The sequence below is a fragment of the Lactuca virosa genome, chromosome 9, assembly GCF_052849685.1.
Source record: "Lactuca virosa cultivar CGN04683 chromosome 9, Lactuca_virosa_CGN04683_v6, whole genome shotgun sequence".
Lineage (NCBI taxonomy): Eukaryota > Viridiplantae > Streptophyta > Magnoliopsida > Asterales > Asteraceae > Lactuca > Lactuca virosa.
In genome coordinates this window covers 214,518,700-214,534,430 of record NC_136434.1, presented here as the reverse complement: position 1 = coordinate 214,534,430, position 15,731 = coordinate 214,518,700, and the positions used below count along the sequence as shown (strand labels likewise).

General features: G+C 37.5%; 1 protein-coding gene across 1 annotated transcript; it reads right to left on the bottom strand.

Annotated features, from left to right (window-relative positions):
- Window positions 1–6,187: 6,187 nt before the first annotated feature.
- On the bottom strand, window positions 6,188–10,650 carry LOC145137785 (TMV resistance protein N-like). The gene is made up of 5 exons (XM_079071923.1): window positions 10,002–10,650; window positions 8,624–9,737; window positions 8,192–8,530; window positions 6,692–8,084; window positions 6,188–6,531 (listed from the first exon to the last, which is right to left on the bottom strand). Exons 1-4 carry the CDS (start codon window positions 10,478–10,480, stop codon window positions 6,981–6,983), a joined length of 3,036 nt encoding a protein of 1,011 aa, XP_078928049.1. The 5' UTR covers window positions 10,481–10,650; the 3' UTR covers window positions 6,188–6,531; window positions 6,692–6,980.
- Window positions 10,651–15,731: the final 5,081 nt, after the last annotated feature.

Sequence of the window (15,731 nt, the reverse complement as noted above, 5' to 3'; positions counted from 1 at the left end):
TGGGCTCTAATTGGATACACATTTATAAAAACCTAACCTTTTGGGCCATCATGGGCCTAAAATGAGGTGGTTTACCCTAATGAGCCTTATTGGGCTATAAGTAATTTAATTAACCTTAATGGGCCATAAAACCCATTCTTTTATTCTAATTGGGCCATAAACCCTCCTAAAAGCCCAATGGGTCGAAAACCTATTTAATAGGCTTCATATTTTCAAGCAAAAATCAAGAAAAGGCCCAAATTAATAAACTCATTATTTCCTAAATCCAAATTCTCGGCCTATGTTTTAAAAAAAAGGGGGTTTAATCAATATAATATAAGACCTTGACACCTCACTTTTGCTTAGTGGTAATCTAGGCAAAAGAACTCACATGTAACAAGGTAAGTCATCCTTAACCATCATGCATTAACCTTTGATCCCCTCTCTTCCTACTTCTTTAACTATGGCCGAGAATATCAACATACACACACACAATTCCACTTCCAAACTCTCTTAATACCACCTAAAAAACTCCTCTTTCCTTCTCTAAAAATTTCGAAGCTTCAAGGTGTTTCCAAGAAAATTACTCCATCAAAAACTCACTCATTGTGGAATGATCTTGCAAACTCAAGTGTATAACTTCATTTTAAAACATCTTTGTTCCTCTTACACTCTTGTTTTCATAAATGTGGTACTTAGAACATCTTAAGGCTCAAGATCTACTCAAGGAGCTAGTTAGAACTGAAAACCACACCATCTTCTTCTTATCTTCTTCAAAACCGAATCCAAATCTTCAAGGTGAGTTCATACCCCCTTGTTCCGGTTTTTACTTGTTTTTAGGGGGAGAATACAAGTGTTATGTGTTGATCTATGTGTGTTTGCATGTTAGATGTGATTTCTTTGGTTTATGTGGTGATAATGTGTTAATACTTATTATATTTCGAGATCTATAGCTAAGATGTGAAAGATTCATAAAAAAAAACATAATAAACAACATACATCATAGATCTAAGAGTCCTTAAGTTTAACAAGTGAAAAACAAAGCCAAAGATCTTTACAAGTGTCATTTTTGCAAAAATAACAAAGGTTGGGTTGAAAGTTGATAATTTTCGGTTTTATGAGGGTTATAAAGTATTTATTTATATAAAAGCTGATTTTTATGAAAATAATACTTTTCAAAGGACCAAAATATAAAATTTTACTTAATGGGCTTATATTTGGGCCTCACGGATTTTTGGGCCCAAACTTGTGAAAATGAAGAATTTTAGGGACTGAAATTATAAATTCATAAAAGTATGAGTCAAAAACATAATTAAACTATTTCAGGGGCTAAAAATGACCCTTTTTGCTAAATTGGACTAATAATGCAAAGTTTTTAGATTTTGGGCCAAAATTGTAAAACTTACGGCAAATGGGCCAAAAATGTAAATTTTTAGTAAATAATGGCTGAAAATGTCAAAAGTTGTATTTTGGGCTGAAATTATAATTTAAGATTTTATTTGGGCCGAAAATGCCAAGATAAATAATCTAATGGACTAAAATGTCATTTTTCATCAAAAAGGACTAAAAGTGTCATTTTGCACCATTAAGGACTGAAAATGTAAATTTTGTATGAAAAAGGGACTGAAATGGTCAAATAAACATTTTGGGCCAAATATGTAAATTTCTAAACAAGTTGATCAAAGATATAAATTTTTACAACATGAAGGTTTAAAAATAGTATTTTTATAAAAAGTAAGAATATCGTTATAAATAGAGATGCTAACGGGGCGGATATTTGCGGATACTGCAATACCCATCCCCGTCCCCAAACTCCGAACCCCACACCCGTCCCCGCCTCCGCCCCGACTAATCTCCAACGGGTTCGGGTAAAAAAAATCTGCCGGGTACGGGGAACCCGATGGGGACCCATGAAGTATATTATGTTTATTTCCACAAGTACAATGTTTACGTTCCTAAAGACATGTTAATTATTACCATTATTTTAAAAACAACTTTTTTATATATAATATGAAATTAGTTGCAAATGGTTTAATCTTTTGATCGCATATATTGGAAATCGATGAGTTTGAATTTCTTCTTTTTTACTTATTACTTGGGGAAATTGAAAAAATCTATCAATTAATAACTTGTTTCGAATTTATAATAGAAAATGATTAATGCGCAATAACTAATTTCATCAAACGATTTTAATGCTTTAAGCTTGTTCCAGTTTTCAATACTTCGAATAGCTACAAACTTTATTTTCAATATATATATATATATATATATATATATATATATATATATATATATATATATATCGGGTTTTAAACGGAGCGGATAGTAATATATCCGTACCCGCCCCGTCCCCACTTCGGGTATCATTTTAAGATCCATCCCCGTCCCGTTACCCGTTAAAACGGGTAATCCCCGCCCCGTTAGGGTCGGTTCCCCACGGATAGCGGGGATTGCCCGAACCGCTTGCATCCCTAGTTATAAACCAACATTGAGTATTTTAACATCGAAAGTAAACACTAAGTGTAAACCAAATTTCCATACTACATCTTATATCGACAAACAGAAAAACGATTCAATGGTTGGGCCCAATATTTCATACTCGTGCTTATTGGGCCTTTGTGACCCAATTATACGATTGTTGGGCCCAATATAATCAAAACATGTTTATTGGGCCTTGGTGACCCAATTACATGCCCAATGGGCCTTTATCAGCTTTAACATGCTATTGGGCCTTAGTGGCCCATTTGCATTGCTAATATGGCCCTAAACATTTATCATATGCTTAATGGGCTATAACGTGTCTGTAGCATACTCGACAACCTATAATAACATACATGATTAGTGGGCCACCGTTGTCCTCTTTCATGTCTGTTAGGCTTACTTCATATTCACGTAAACATCATTCGGATTGTAAAACAAGGTTAATCAATTTCATTGGGATTTAGTGAGAAATAACGGGTGGCACCAATAAGTGTCGGCCGTAGCCTGTAGTTATAATCAGAGTCTCTTGGAGGGAGAGCGAGAGTTTGTGTATAGATCTATATGGGGGTGACTCCCCCACACCTGAGCTGTTCGCTACAGTTAGACTAGGCCAGTCTAGGGTGACAAAATCTTGATCAAAACCGGCGTTTGGAAAAATGCCAAGACAGACGAATTAGTCACTATTATGCATGGTTATAATGACTCACATAGAGATCCATTACCATCTAAGTACTCATGGGAAATCATATTCATACACTGTGACGATGCAAAGTGATTTATACAATAATACAAAACTATCATACTATTTAAATTGGAAAACATCGGGTTTTCCGGGGAACGACATTATTCACTTCTACATACAACAACTACAATACAAGGAACAATTATGAAAGGCATTCACTTTTACATGTTTTGAAATCACATACATATACACTTATGTGATCATCACATCTTTTTCGTAAACAGTTTTTGTTACAGAAAATATCGGATTTTCTGGGTTTTACAAACAATACAAACTATTTTTATATCAAACATGCTTATGAACTCACCAACATTATATATCTTGACCGTTTTCAAAATAACTTGTATTCTCAGGTAACCGTTAGAATGAAGAATCATCAAGCGTGTTTCTGAAATTTCTTTTGTGCAATGTCAATCATTAAACAATTTATGTTCTGTGATGTTGTAATGTAAACAATGTACTTGATATGAACAAGGTCAGTTGTAATGTATTAATGCATGGTGATGTTTATGTTATGTTTCATGTATATTCATTGTGATGATATTTCAATTTAAGTCACACGAGCCCTCGGACGTTTCCGCCGTCTGGTTCGGGGGTGTGACATATATTTTCCCCACACATCACAATGTATAAGATCAAATCTATTTGTAGTATTTATTTCACTAATGGGAAAAAGGAAGCCTTGTGTGTTTAGCCTTAAAACAAGCATCACACATTTCAGCTTGACTATCTCTAGAAACATTTTTAATAAAGCCTAAACTAGAAATCTTCTTGGGTGATGGATGACCTAGCCTCTTGTGCCAAACCTCAAAGGTAGTAACGAAAGCTTTCCTCTACATTGCCCCCATTCGATATAATCCTCCAATGCAATTACCCGCACCAATCAAGTCCCTTGTCACTAACTTCTGCATCACAAAGAAATCAGGAAAGAAGGTTATTGCACAATGTAAGTTCTTGGCAAGCTTATTCACAGACAACAAATTATAATTGAAATTTGGAACATGCAGGACTCCATCAATCTTAAGGCCTCCTGGAAGGGTATGTTCACCCTCCCCCATGATGGGTATTTTGTCACCATTAGGAATGATGACGGGTGCCTCCTTCGCGTAAGTAACTTTGTTATCAAGAAGGTCACTCCCGTGGGTGATGTGCTCGGTAGCACCCGAGTCAACGACCCATCCATCGTAAGAATTTTCTCTACCTGCCAAGTTAGCCTTCGGATTTGTTTCATTGAGTAACTACACCTTTCAAGTGTCCGACAAAGAGGTGATATTGCTTGTCGGTTAACCCCGGTATAGGGCTAGGACCCATCTCCACGCAAGCTGCCTTCGGCTTGGGTTTATCCTTCTTCCCGTGCCACCAATCCGGATACCCTATCTTCTTGAAACACCCATCCTTATTATGGCCCTCTTTCCCACAAAAGGTGCATTTTTCTGCCTTTTCATTGCTTTGCTTGAATGTCTTTGGAGTGGGCTTGCTAGTTGGTTGAGTCCCTTGCCCTCGTGTGGTTTTCTTCCCCATTAGATTCACTTGAAAAGCCGCTGCTTCACCACCAACTCTTCTTGGACCTCCAGAAATTGCTCGTTGTTGCTCATCTTCAGCCACTAGATGGTATATTGCCCCCAAGGACGGAGCGGGCTTCATAGCAAGTATTTGAGTACGGATGATAGAAAAATCATCATCAAGTCCCATGAGAAACACATAAATCTTCTCCTTTTCTTTAAGTTCACTCAATCTTTTCCCCAATTCACAGTCACATCTGTCACACGTGCAACGGGGCATGGGAAGAACAAGCTACAACTCGTCCCATACGGCCTTTAGTTTCGTGTAGTAAGAAGAAACAGAAGATATGTCTTACCTGGTGGCATTTAAAGATTGTTTCAACTCATAAGCACGTGGTGCTCCCTCCTTCTCGAATCTTTCTTCTAGGTCCTTACAGATTTCGGTTGAAGTGTTTGCATATCTAACACTGGTTCAAATATCTTTCTCCATGGCTGTTGTCATCCATCCCTTGATCATGGCATCGACTCGCATCCAAGCCATGTACATGGGTGATGTTGATTCCGGCTTCTTGACTGATTCATCGACCAATCCTATCTTATTCTTTGCAAACAGGAAATTTGTCATCTCCTGCTTCCATTCATTGAAATTATTGTCGTTCAATAGGTCGTTAACTTGCATCTGTTTCGGGTAGCCGGACGGGTAGATGTAGAAGGGTGAATTGGCATCGATGACATCTCCGTCCTTCTTGCTTCCGTCTCCTTTCTCCCCCGTCATGATCGTCGTTAACTTGATTGACCTAACGGATCACACGCTCTGATACCATAAAAGATCTAACTCTGAGTTCATGCAATGTTTCGTTTTTTTATTCAATACGTAATAAAATCCTCTGAATACAAGGCAAAACATGATATATATATCTTGAGATTCAGCAAAAGATAACAAAAGATAAATACAAAGAGATAAATATAATATATCTGTGATTATCCATCCACCGGAATAATCTAGATTCCTTTAACATACTGACATGGAACAGACGTGGCATGATGATTCTGACATGTACTTGGGGAATATTCATAAATTCATTGAATGAAGAAACAAATTCTATCCGAAATTATTATCATCCCTATACTCTCACTCTATTACTAGAAGCTGGCTCGTTGTCTGTTCTTCATTGATTCAGGGAGACCTGTTAATTTTCAGATCTATATTTTCTTAATTATTGTACCTCTACCAGTCAAGAGAGCACTCTTAAATGTTGAAACCTTGAATAAAGAGTTATAAACTTTATTGAGTGTAGCTAACAAATCAAATGTGTTCTAAGAATCATTAAGACCGTGTAGCAACTCGAAGCAATACATTAAACATACACCACCAAATCAAACATAACTTAAACCCCTAGGTGAGGTTTAATGTAGAAACAAGAAAATAACAAAAAAAAAAAAAAAAAAAAAAAACAACACCATAGAGCATGGATTATTTTGATAATATAACCACAGAGGAAAGCAACAAAACAAATATTTGACAGCTTTAAATGTGGATTAGAGGGTTTAAACTTTAAACATTGATTGTATTCGATTAATATTAATAGCTTTAGTAGAAACTATAAAATAGGTGATTCATACATCCTTTTCTTTCTATAAGAAGCTGGGGTTCTAAAGCAGAGGTTCTAGGAGGCGGTAGATAGGCTGGGTTAGGCTCCTCAATGATAGGGTAGTATTGACTTTTGGCATTGGCTTCTCTTTAACCTTCTTAATAGCAGGAGGATGTGGCTAAGAAACAGCTTCTTCAGATGCCTTGTTGGATGGAGTAGCAGTATCAATAGTCACCTGTAACATACTTGCATATAGTTACTAGCTCGAAAACATCCATAGTACTTGAATTTTGTCAAAATAATTGTTGATTATTCACTGAAAATATAAATATTGCCATATCAATTTCGATATTCAAACTGAAATAAGATGATTAACAAAAAAACCGAGAAATTACCTAGTAGAACAGCTCCAGTTGTCGGTGCTTGCTGTGGATGTAAGATCTTGCGACTGAATAAGCCCTCTGGACATGTTCCAACATAAAAAAAAAATATTTGCTGCTCTAAACATCTCAAATCAGCAAATCTCCTTGGGTAAATTCTCAAAAAGCCAACAAGACTTAATTAGGTTTCAGAGATTTCAGATGTTTCAAAATGCAAATTCTATCTGGAAGATGTAGACAATAAACTTAGCTCCTCTTGGGTACCTATGGAATACCGCCTTTGAGTACTTTAATTAAGCTTTCTTTAACGTCGTAACCTTCCAATGCTTCTTGAAAACCTCGGAAGTTTTGTGCAAGCACACGCACCTCCAGAAATAAGCTTCTCGAGACTTCTAATCAATGAAGGTATATCGTCTTCATGAAAACATGTAAACTCAAACTGCAGCAGATTATTGTCTTGGTGAAATGGGCAGGTTTTTAGGGTGAAATGTAACTCAGCTAAAGGACGAACCTCAAGTGATTTGTTCACTATACCAGATGTATTATCATTTAAGCGAAACGAAAATGATCTAAACCCCAAACAGCCACTTAAGTCTAAGAGGACAAGATTTTTAAGACATCCAATGGGAGCGTGAAGTTCTAACAAGTTATATGACCCTTCAAGATTCAACATCTTGATATTTGGAGTCAGCCCAAGGTCAAGGGTCCTCAACTTTGAATGCATAACGGTGAGGGATTCAAGCTCTTGACATTCATCGGCTAGGTGAAGTTCTACCAAATCTTTGCATCTTACAAGAAACAACATATTGAGATTAGGAACCAGCCTGAGGTCAATGATTCTCAACTTTGAATAGCTCATGTTGATGTGTGTGAGTATTGGGCATTCGGGAATGTGAAGTTCTTCCAAATCGTTGCTTCCATGAAGATCCAATCTCTTAAGATTTGGAGTCGGCCCAAGGTCAACGGTCCTCAGCTTTGGACCTTCAAGGTAGACAGATCTGAGCTTTACACATTCATTGGCCATGTGAATTTCTTCCAAATCATAGCAATGCATAACAGATAAATTCTCAAGATTTGGAGTCAGCCCAATGTCAAGTGTCCTCAGCTTTAAATATTTGAGATTAAGGGATGTGAGATTTAGACACCTCGGGGGCATGTGAAATTCTACCATATCACCACCTTCAAGAAACAACTCCTCGAGATTTGGAGTCAGCCAAAGGTCAAACGGCCTTAACTTTGCACAATAAAGTTTGAGGGATCTGAGTTTTGGACATTCAACGGGAATTTTAAGTTCTACCAAATCACCTAGTCCTCCAAGAGTCAATGTCTCGAGATTTGGAGTTAGCCCAAGGTCAAAGGTCCTCAACTTTGGACCACTGAGGCCTAGGAATCTGAGCTTTTTGAGAGCCTAACATAAGCAATATTACAAAATAATGAATATTGGTGTGATATAGCAAAGCAATGGACAGCATTATAGTGAATTATATAAAACAATTAATCAACCACAATTCTAACCTTTCTTTCTCCCCCTTCCCAAAATTGCACGATCTTGCTGTTGATCATCTCAAGTGCAACAAGATTATTTGCTTGAAATGTTTTGGGTAAAGACCCAAAAGGGTAATTGTTCCAATGCAGATATTGTAAAGCATCTGGGAAGTATGGACTGACTTTATTACAACACAATACACCAAAATCATTTAGACAATTTGGGTTCCGTTTAGCCCTATTCGAGTAAAGACTTTGCTGAGCCACATAAAGATACCGAAGTTCTTTCATCTTTCTAAGACCTTTCATAACAATTTCCGGATTGAGTCTCTCCTTGTAAAATTTTATACATCTTGTTGCTTTAGTACCCTGTAACCAAAAAGCAATTGCCATGAAACTTTTTTCATAACAAATGAAAATGTGTTACTTTCTCCAACTTATACAAATAAACATGATCCTTACCAAGTCATTAGCCAATATATCTTCAATCTCGTCATCAATCCACAATCGGCTATGTTTGTAAGGCATATCCGGGTGGGAACGACGAACAATATTCCTGCCCATTTCTTCAATATGGTCATGCATGCCTACACACTCACCAACATCAGATTTATCATTAATAGTAATAAGAGATTTTTGCTCAAGAACCCTTAAACAAATTCTAGCATGAAATCCACAGCTTTCAAGTGCTTTGATTACTAAGTCTTTCGGCCAACCTTTCAGTATGGTTGCAACATCTAGAAATATTTCCTTGTAATCTTCACTTAAACCGGTATAGCTTAATTCCAACTTTTTTTGAGTTTCCTCTAACGGAATTCTTTTAAGTCTAGCCAAGGCATCTACCCATTCAAGCTTACTTTTACCACAAAGAAAAGAACCCAAAACTTTGATGGTCAAGGGAAGACCAGCAGCATAACGTAGAACTTGTCTTGATAGCTCTTCATACCCTTGAACGGGAATCTCTCTCCCAAATGCATACCTATTGAAGAGGCAAATTCCTTCCTTATCTGATAACAGATTGACATTATGAATAAACTTTACTCCATGTGCTACTAGCACTTGCTCATCTCTTGTTGTAATGATAATTATACTTCCCGGTTTAAACCAACTAGGGTCACCGGCTAACGCCTCAAGCTGTTCCATACAATCCACATCATCCAGAACAAGAAGAACCTTTCTACCACGCATCATCCTCCACATCATGTTTTCCCCCTCATTTTCACTACTTACGTTGATGCCTTGATCATTCAAGACATCTGAAAGAATTTGCTTTTGCAACGACTTTAAACCGGACAAGGAAGCGTTCGAAACTTCCCTGACATTCTCAATGAAGCTTTTACCTTCGAACTGAAAAGATATTGTATTAAAAATAGCTCTGGCCAGTGTTGTCTTCCCACCACCTCCTATCCCCCAGATCCCAATCATGATAACATCATCGGGAGCAGTTCCTAATGATGATACAATATTGTTGATGCGGTCCTTCATGCCTACTAAGTTTTCATCAATGCGGCCATTAATGGAACGCAACTCTAGTGAAAGCTTTTCAACAATTTGTTGAATGACTTTAGCTTCATGCCTGCATTTTAGAGAAAATTCAGTTAGCCTACTCAAAATCCTACAAAAACAATTACTTTCAGATCTATAAATTAAAATACAAACTTATATTTCATGTTTAATCATATTTCATATTTAATCTTTCGACAAGACTCATGAGCATAGTTAAGATTTGGAAATCCAACATGATAGGCCATGTCCGAGCCTTATACATCCTAGGTAAGCTCAGATTAGAAATAAAGAAATTAAATGAAACAATATTGTAGAGAGATGATGAAGGAATTACCCATCAGCAGTGTTCTTCAACTCCCAACCGGCCACATCAGCTGCTTCTTTCAAAGCCTTTCTCCATTTCCCAGCAGCCTCTTCATTTTCATGTTTGGCAAAGGCTTCTCCAACTTCCCCGATTTGATTGCGGACTTCAGAGGGTTCCACATAATAGAAGACGGGGTAAACAATATGTGTGGTTGTCTTGTGACACTCCATTATCTTTAGAAGCTCATTCAAACACCAAGATGAAGATGCATAGTTCTTGGACAAGACAATGATAAAGAACTTTGAGTCTTCGATGGATCCCATGAGCTCATCACTGATCCTTTTCCCTTTATCGATTCTCTCGTCGTCCTTGTACATGTGAATGCCTTTCTGCTGAAGAGCAGAATAAAGATGATGAACGAAATTCTTACGGGTATCTTCACCCCTAAAACTCAAAAACACATCATATTTAAAGCTCTTGTGAATGGATGAAGTGGAGGAACATGCCATTGATTTGAAGGTATATGCTTGAAGTAATGTATAATTAAACTAAAATTTTTGCTGTGGGAAATGTATAAGAAATAATTGCAAAGAAACTTCGATGAGATCTAACGAATAACCTAGAGAATGCATATTAAGAAGACAGTTGGTGATGTAATGTGAAGGTGATGCTTTTGTTTGGAAACTTTGGAATTAGGTAGAGAAGAAAAGACCTTTGCTTGGTCATACAAGAGATTACCTTGTTTACTAAAAAAAATATGAAATTTAAATTCTTTTTGTCTTATATGTTGGCATTTCTTCAAGTTCATCAATTCTAGAATGAGTTTTTTTACGAACCCTTCCCCTTTCAACTTTTTTTTTTTAATATTTGTAATAAATATATAATTTTTTTTTGTTTTGACTATCCTTATGTTTTTTTATTTATTTTTGTTATTTTTTTTATTTTCATTATTTTTAATAAATAAATATTATTATTATTACATTAAAAATATATTTTTTTCATTACGATAATTTTTGTGTTATTTTTATTTTCATTTAGACTATCAGTGTGTTATTTTTTTTGGTTCTGACAATCCATGTATTGTTTTTCCGTTTCAACTATCTTTGTGTTATTTTTCCGTTCGGACTATTTATATATTATTATTTTTTTCATTCATACTATATTTGTGTTATTTTTTCATTAAGACTATTCATATATTATTATTTTTTTCATTCATACTATCATTGTGTTATTTTTTTTTTCATTTAGATTATTAAAGATAAATCCAATCAAATCAACTTTTTGAAAATAATAATAATAAGTATTATAATAATAATAATAATAATAATAATAAGACAAAACAAAAAAAACAACAAAAAGATAAAATATGTCTAATAAAAAAGGGTTTTAAAGACAATAAAAAAACAAAATAGAGAAGTGCATGGAGAAATTCTATGAATTATGGGGTACATACAATAACATCATTCTTGAAAATACATGTTATGTTGGCATCTTTTCACGAATGATGTTTACATACATCAAAAAGCTATCTTGTTTAAAATCAGTCCCTCATTTTTTCACAAAATAATTTTTTAAAACATGATACTTGAGAATAAGAAATAACACTTTTTACTAGAATAAGCAATTTTAAACAAACATATGGGGTCTGATGTTTTTCTTTTTGTACATTTATATTTCCATAATTAACTCATTTATAGTCTCTTGTCCACAAGAAAAACAATCAACTTACAACCAGAAGTTGAAATATGGTTGAATGAGTCATTCAATTGTCTCTTTAATGATACCATATTCAAAATATAGATGAATAACCTATGAAAACTAGCAGTGACAGCGATGTATTTGTTTGCGCGGACACAAAATGCTCATATTTGTTAAAAGGAAGACTAAGAAAAAAAGAAGATCATACGTTTTTAAGGGCATCTCGAACCCTACACTAAAAAATCATTTTTATACCATAAATTACATTATAATACTTCAATCCTACACTATACCTAACACTATATATAATGTTAAATTTTAATGTAACACTATATATAATGTTGAATTTTAGTATAACACTAAATATAGTGTTGAATAAAGAACAATATACCTGGAATATTTTTTTTAATGTTAAATATAGTGTAATGGATTGGAGAACTTTAGTGTATACACTGTTTTTTACACTATAATTATAGGTATAGTGTAAAAGAATAGTGTTAAGGGTTGGAGATGGTCTAAGGCATCGACACATGTTGTAGTTTCATCCTTTTGCAATCCAATATCATTCCTATATGTTGTAGACTTCAACTAAAATGAATTTTGCCCCAATCTTCTTTATTTTTATAGAAGAAAATTTAGAACCCTGATTCTAGAAAAATAAAGTAGGGTATGCGAAAATCATAGATTATTTTTTCACTAATGCTATATTACACATACAACAAATCGTTTTTAATTAAAGAATAACACAAGAAAACCATAGAACAAAAATAATTTTTTTTTTAAAATACACTCAAAATTTATGGCCGCATAAAAGTAGAATACAAGTGTTGGGATATGTCTTCGAGCTTAACACCCTCTATGGTGGTTTCGTCCGAGTTAAACCTGAGAATCACATCAAAGAAAGAACCGATGTTAGTCCTCGTCTGGGAGGGGTCCCTAAACGAGACTATGGCGGTCTAGTCAGTAGTTATAGGAGAGAATTAGGGTTAAGTCTGAGATAGAGAAGGATACGATCCTTTCTTCTAGAGAAGAAGGGTCCTTTTATACTTGTCGCCTGGATGAGCATGTCCCTGACAACACCTTTTGTCTCGTTTGGACTGTTAGGATGTGGAGGCGTCCTATTGGTGGGTCGTGCTCCACTATTGGTTATCTGCTATTGGTGCAGAATCAATGGGAAGCAACGTTATGAGCAATACACTTTTCATTCTGGGGAGTGGTTGGTACTATTTTGGCATGTTATGGACCTTGGCGTTAGAACGTTGGGGCCTAAGTGCGAGGCTGCAAGGCCGAGGACCCGGGCCTAGCACTTACGTCGGGTAACGACCGTTAGCTAGGCCGTCCTTAAGATAATCGTCCCGTTGTCTTTGGCGTATTCCTAGAGGGATACATTAACAAGTCATAGGCTAGTAAACGTCATCGTTGTCCTTGGGTAACTGAGTTGTTCTAGCTTAGATGTAGGTGGTTCCCGTGGTAATCTTTCATTTTTCTTTTCCGGAGTATGAACGGTGAAGGGAGAAATCGTTGGTGGTAGTCAAACCATAGTTAAGTGGTACACACTCGGGTAGACTCCCCGCTCATGGGTGACGTTGGGGCCAACACGATTGGTGGCCGGTTGAACAAGAAATGTAATATTGATTTCTTGCGTGGAGGCTCGCCTAATGTGATTGACATTCTTGATGATGACACTATGTACCAGTCGGAGAGAGTGGACCAATGAACGACTGCACCACGTCAAAAACCGGGAAAAAGAACAAGGGATGTGGTCGATTTAGGTGACAGTGATCTTGGTAAGAAACCTGCGGCTGGTTCTAATGTTGCCTCCAGTCCTTGTTTGGTTCCACCACCTGGTGGTGTTATCTATGGTGTTGTGTCTACACAAATGGAAAGTGATGGTGTATACCGCCCGGGGTGGAATCTTACTCACGGGTCTCTTTTGATGCAACCTTCCAGCGCACATGAATGGTGTCATCATGCGTTTCCTCTGACCACTTTGGAGTCATTGGAGATTTTTTCTCATTCCCATATGGCGACTGATCTCCAATATGTTGCGGCCCAGGTTGCTCCATATTTGGTGGTAGCAGTTGGTCGTCTTTGCTATTTGGGTGTTGACCTGGCGGAGTTGGTTGTCGTCAAGACAGAGTGTGATGCGCTTGGAGAGAAGGTGTGGCTCCTTGGAGATGAGAGACACAAGTTCGAGGAGCGTTATGTTGTTTTAGTTGGAGAGAAGTTGTTGCTGAAGACCAAGTAACTAGCTTGGATGGGGAGGTAGAGCATTTATCGCTGCAAGTGCGAGATCTGGTGGCGGAGAAGGAAGCGCTGGAAGCACGTATTAGGCAACAAAATGAGTAGCTGGCGGCCGAAGCGTCGACGAGGAAAACCTTGGAGGGGGATTTGGCCTGGATCCTGCAAGAGGGGGTGATCCGGGTAGTTGAACGACTCATTGAGAGTGAAGAATTTTCACTTGGGGTTCGGCGCCTGAAGGCGGCATGCATGGACGCGGGTATTGAGAATGATAAGCAGGCAGTGCGGAAGCAATTGGCTATTGGGGATTTTAATCCGGAGGAGCCGAGTGCTACATCGCAGTCAACGCAGGCGATGCATGCTGCTATAAAGGCTTTCTTAGATATAGATTTCGCCTCGTACCTCCGCTTTGGTGAGTTAGACTTGACGGGACTTTGTCAACTCTGTTTGGATCCTTCAGCGGAGGAACATCCTCTAATGGGTCCTTCAGGGGAAGATGGACCTTCTTCTGCTTCCTCTGGCAACTGACACTTCTTTTCCTTGAACTACATCTTCTTTTGTTATTGGCTTGTCTATAACTTTCATGTAAGCCCGGGAGATACTCGGTGAACAATGTGTATTTATCTTTTGTTTTTATGGTATTGTGCTTCTGTTTAGAAGGTTGGTTTGCCTCCATTTGCGGTGGTTTGTGTTGACCAACAGTCTGTGTGTGTGTGTTCGCTTCTTTTCTTAATTAAGTTATCCCTTCCCCAGGTTTATGTTGGCCCTGGGGTTTGATTGGGTCGATAATTGATCCATCTGCTCATTCTGCGACCTCGGATTCCTTACTTTTCTAAGTCTCCATGAGTTCGTCCTTGGGACTCGCGCTGGGAACTTGAGACATGCCCCCTTTTGGGTCGTGGTCTTGTGTTTCTAAGCCAAAGCGTTTTAGTTAGCTTTTGGTTTTGAGCTTTAGCTAGCTCATTATGTTGGGGATTCGTTTTTAGCTAGAGCTTATTGATTACCCCATTAGGAATTTGCTCTAAGTCATGGGCCTTGGGGAGTTGTACCATGAACTTAATCATCTAAGTCAAACCGAGATCGTCACCTCGAGGTTTTTAGGACTTAGGTATTGTTTGTTTTAAGGGAAAGGTTGTGAGACTTTGAAGCCTTTGGTTTCATTCTTACAACAATTTTGCTCAAATGATGTGGATGATCAGTCCTTGTTACCATTTGGTAAACGTGCACAAGCTCTGATGATATCAAGCTTGAATTGTGAAAAATCGTTCTAACAGTTTTTTTTATAGTGGTCAATTTTCATCACCTTACTGAGAACATGTGTAGAATATCAATATTGTCTGATGAGAATAAAAAGTAGCTACACTATGATGCGAACTAGGGCCTGACTCTTGGTCTAGTTACTCTGGGGTGTAATTATTCGTCCGGAGTTTGATCATGCTACCCTTTCCCCAATTGTATCGTGTTTTACCCCTTTCTTCTAAGAGTAGAAGTGGCGCAAGCTATGCGCATTCCAGGTACGGGGGACCGGTTTCCCGTCCTGAGCTTCTAGGACATAGGCTCCGTTCCGGTACCCCTATACAACTTTGTACGGTCCTTCCCAGACGACGCTCACCTTGACTTGAGGTCGTGCATGGTTGGACTCGTTCTTGCACAATACATATTCTCCCACCTTGAAGTTTTTTACTCGTAGACGTCGGTTGTAGTAGTTTTCGGTGCGGGCCTTATAGGCTGCCTGGCGGAGCTGGGCAGCTTCATGTTTTTCGTTGAGTACGTCTAGGTTCTGTCGAAGTTCATCTTCATTGGTGTTCGCATCGAACTCTG

Excerpts from the sequence above, each read along its gene's own strand:
- LOC145137785 (XM_079071923.1), bottom strand. The coding sequence starts at position 10,480 with ATGGCATGTTCCTCCACTTCATCCATTCACAAGAGCTTTAAATATGAT. Across the intron at positions 8,531-8,623 it reads ATATATTGGCTAATGACTTG|GGTACTAAAGCAACAAGATG; the intron begins GTAAGGATCATG and ends TTTTGGTTACAG. Across the intron at positions 8,085-8,191 it reads GGGAAGGGGGAGAAAGAAAG|GCTCTCAAAAAGCTCAGATT; the intron begins GTTAGAATTGTG and ends TGCTTATGTTAG.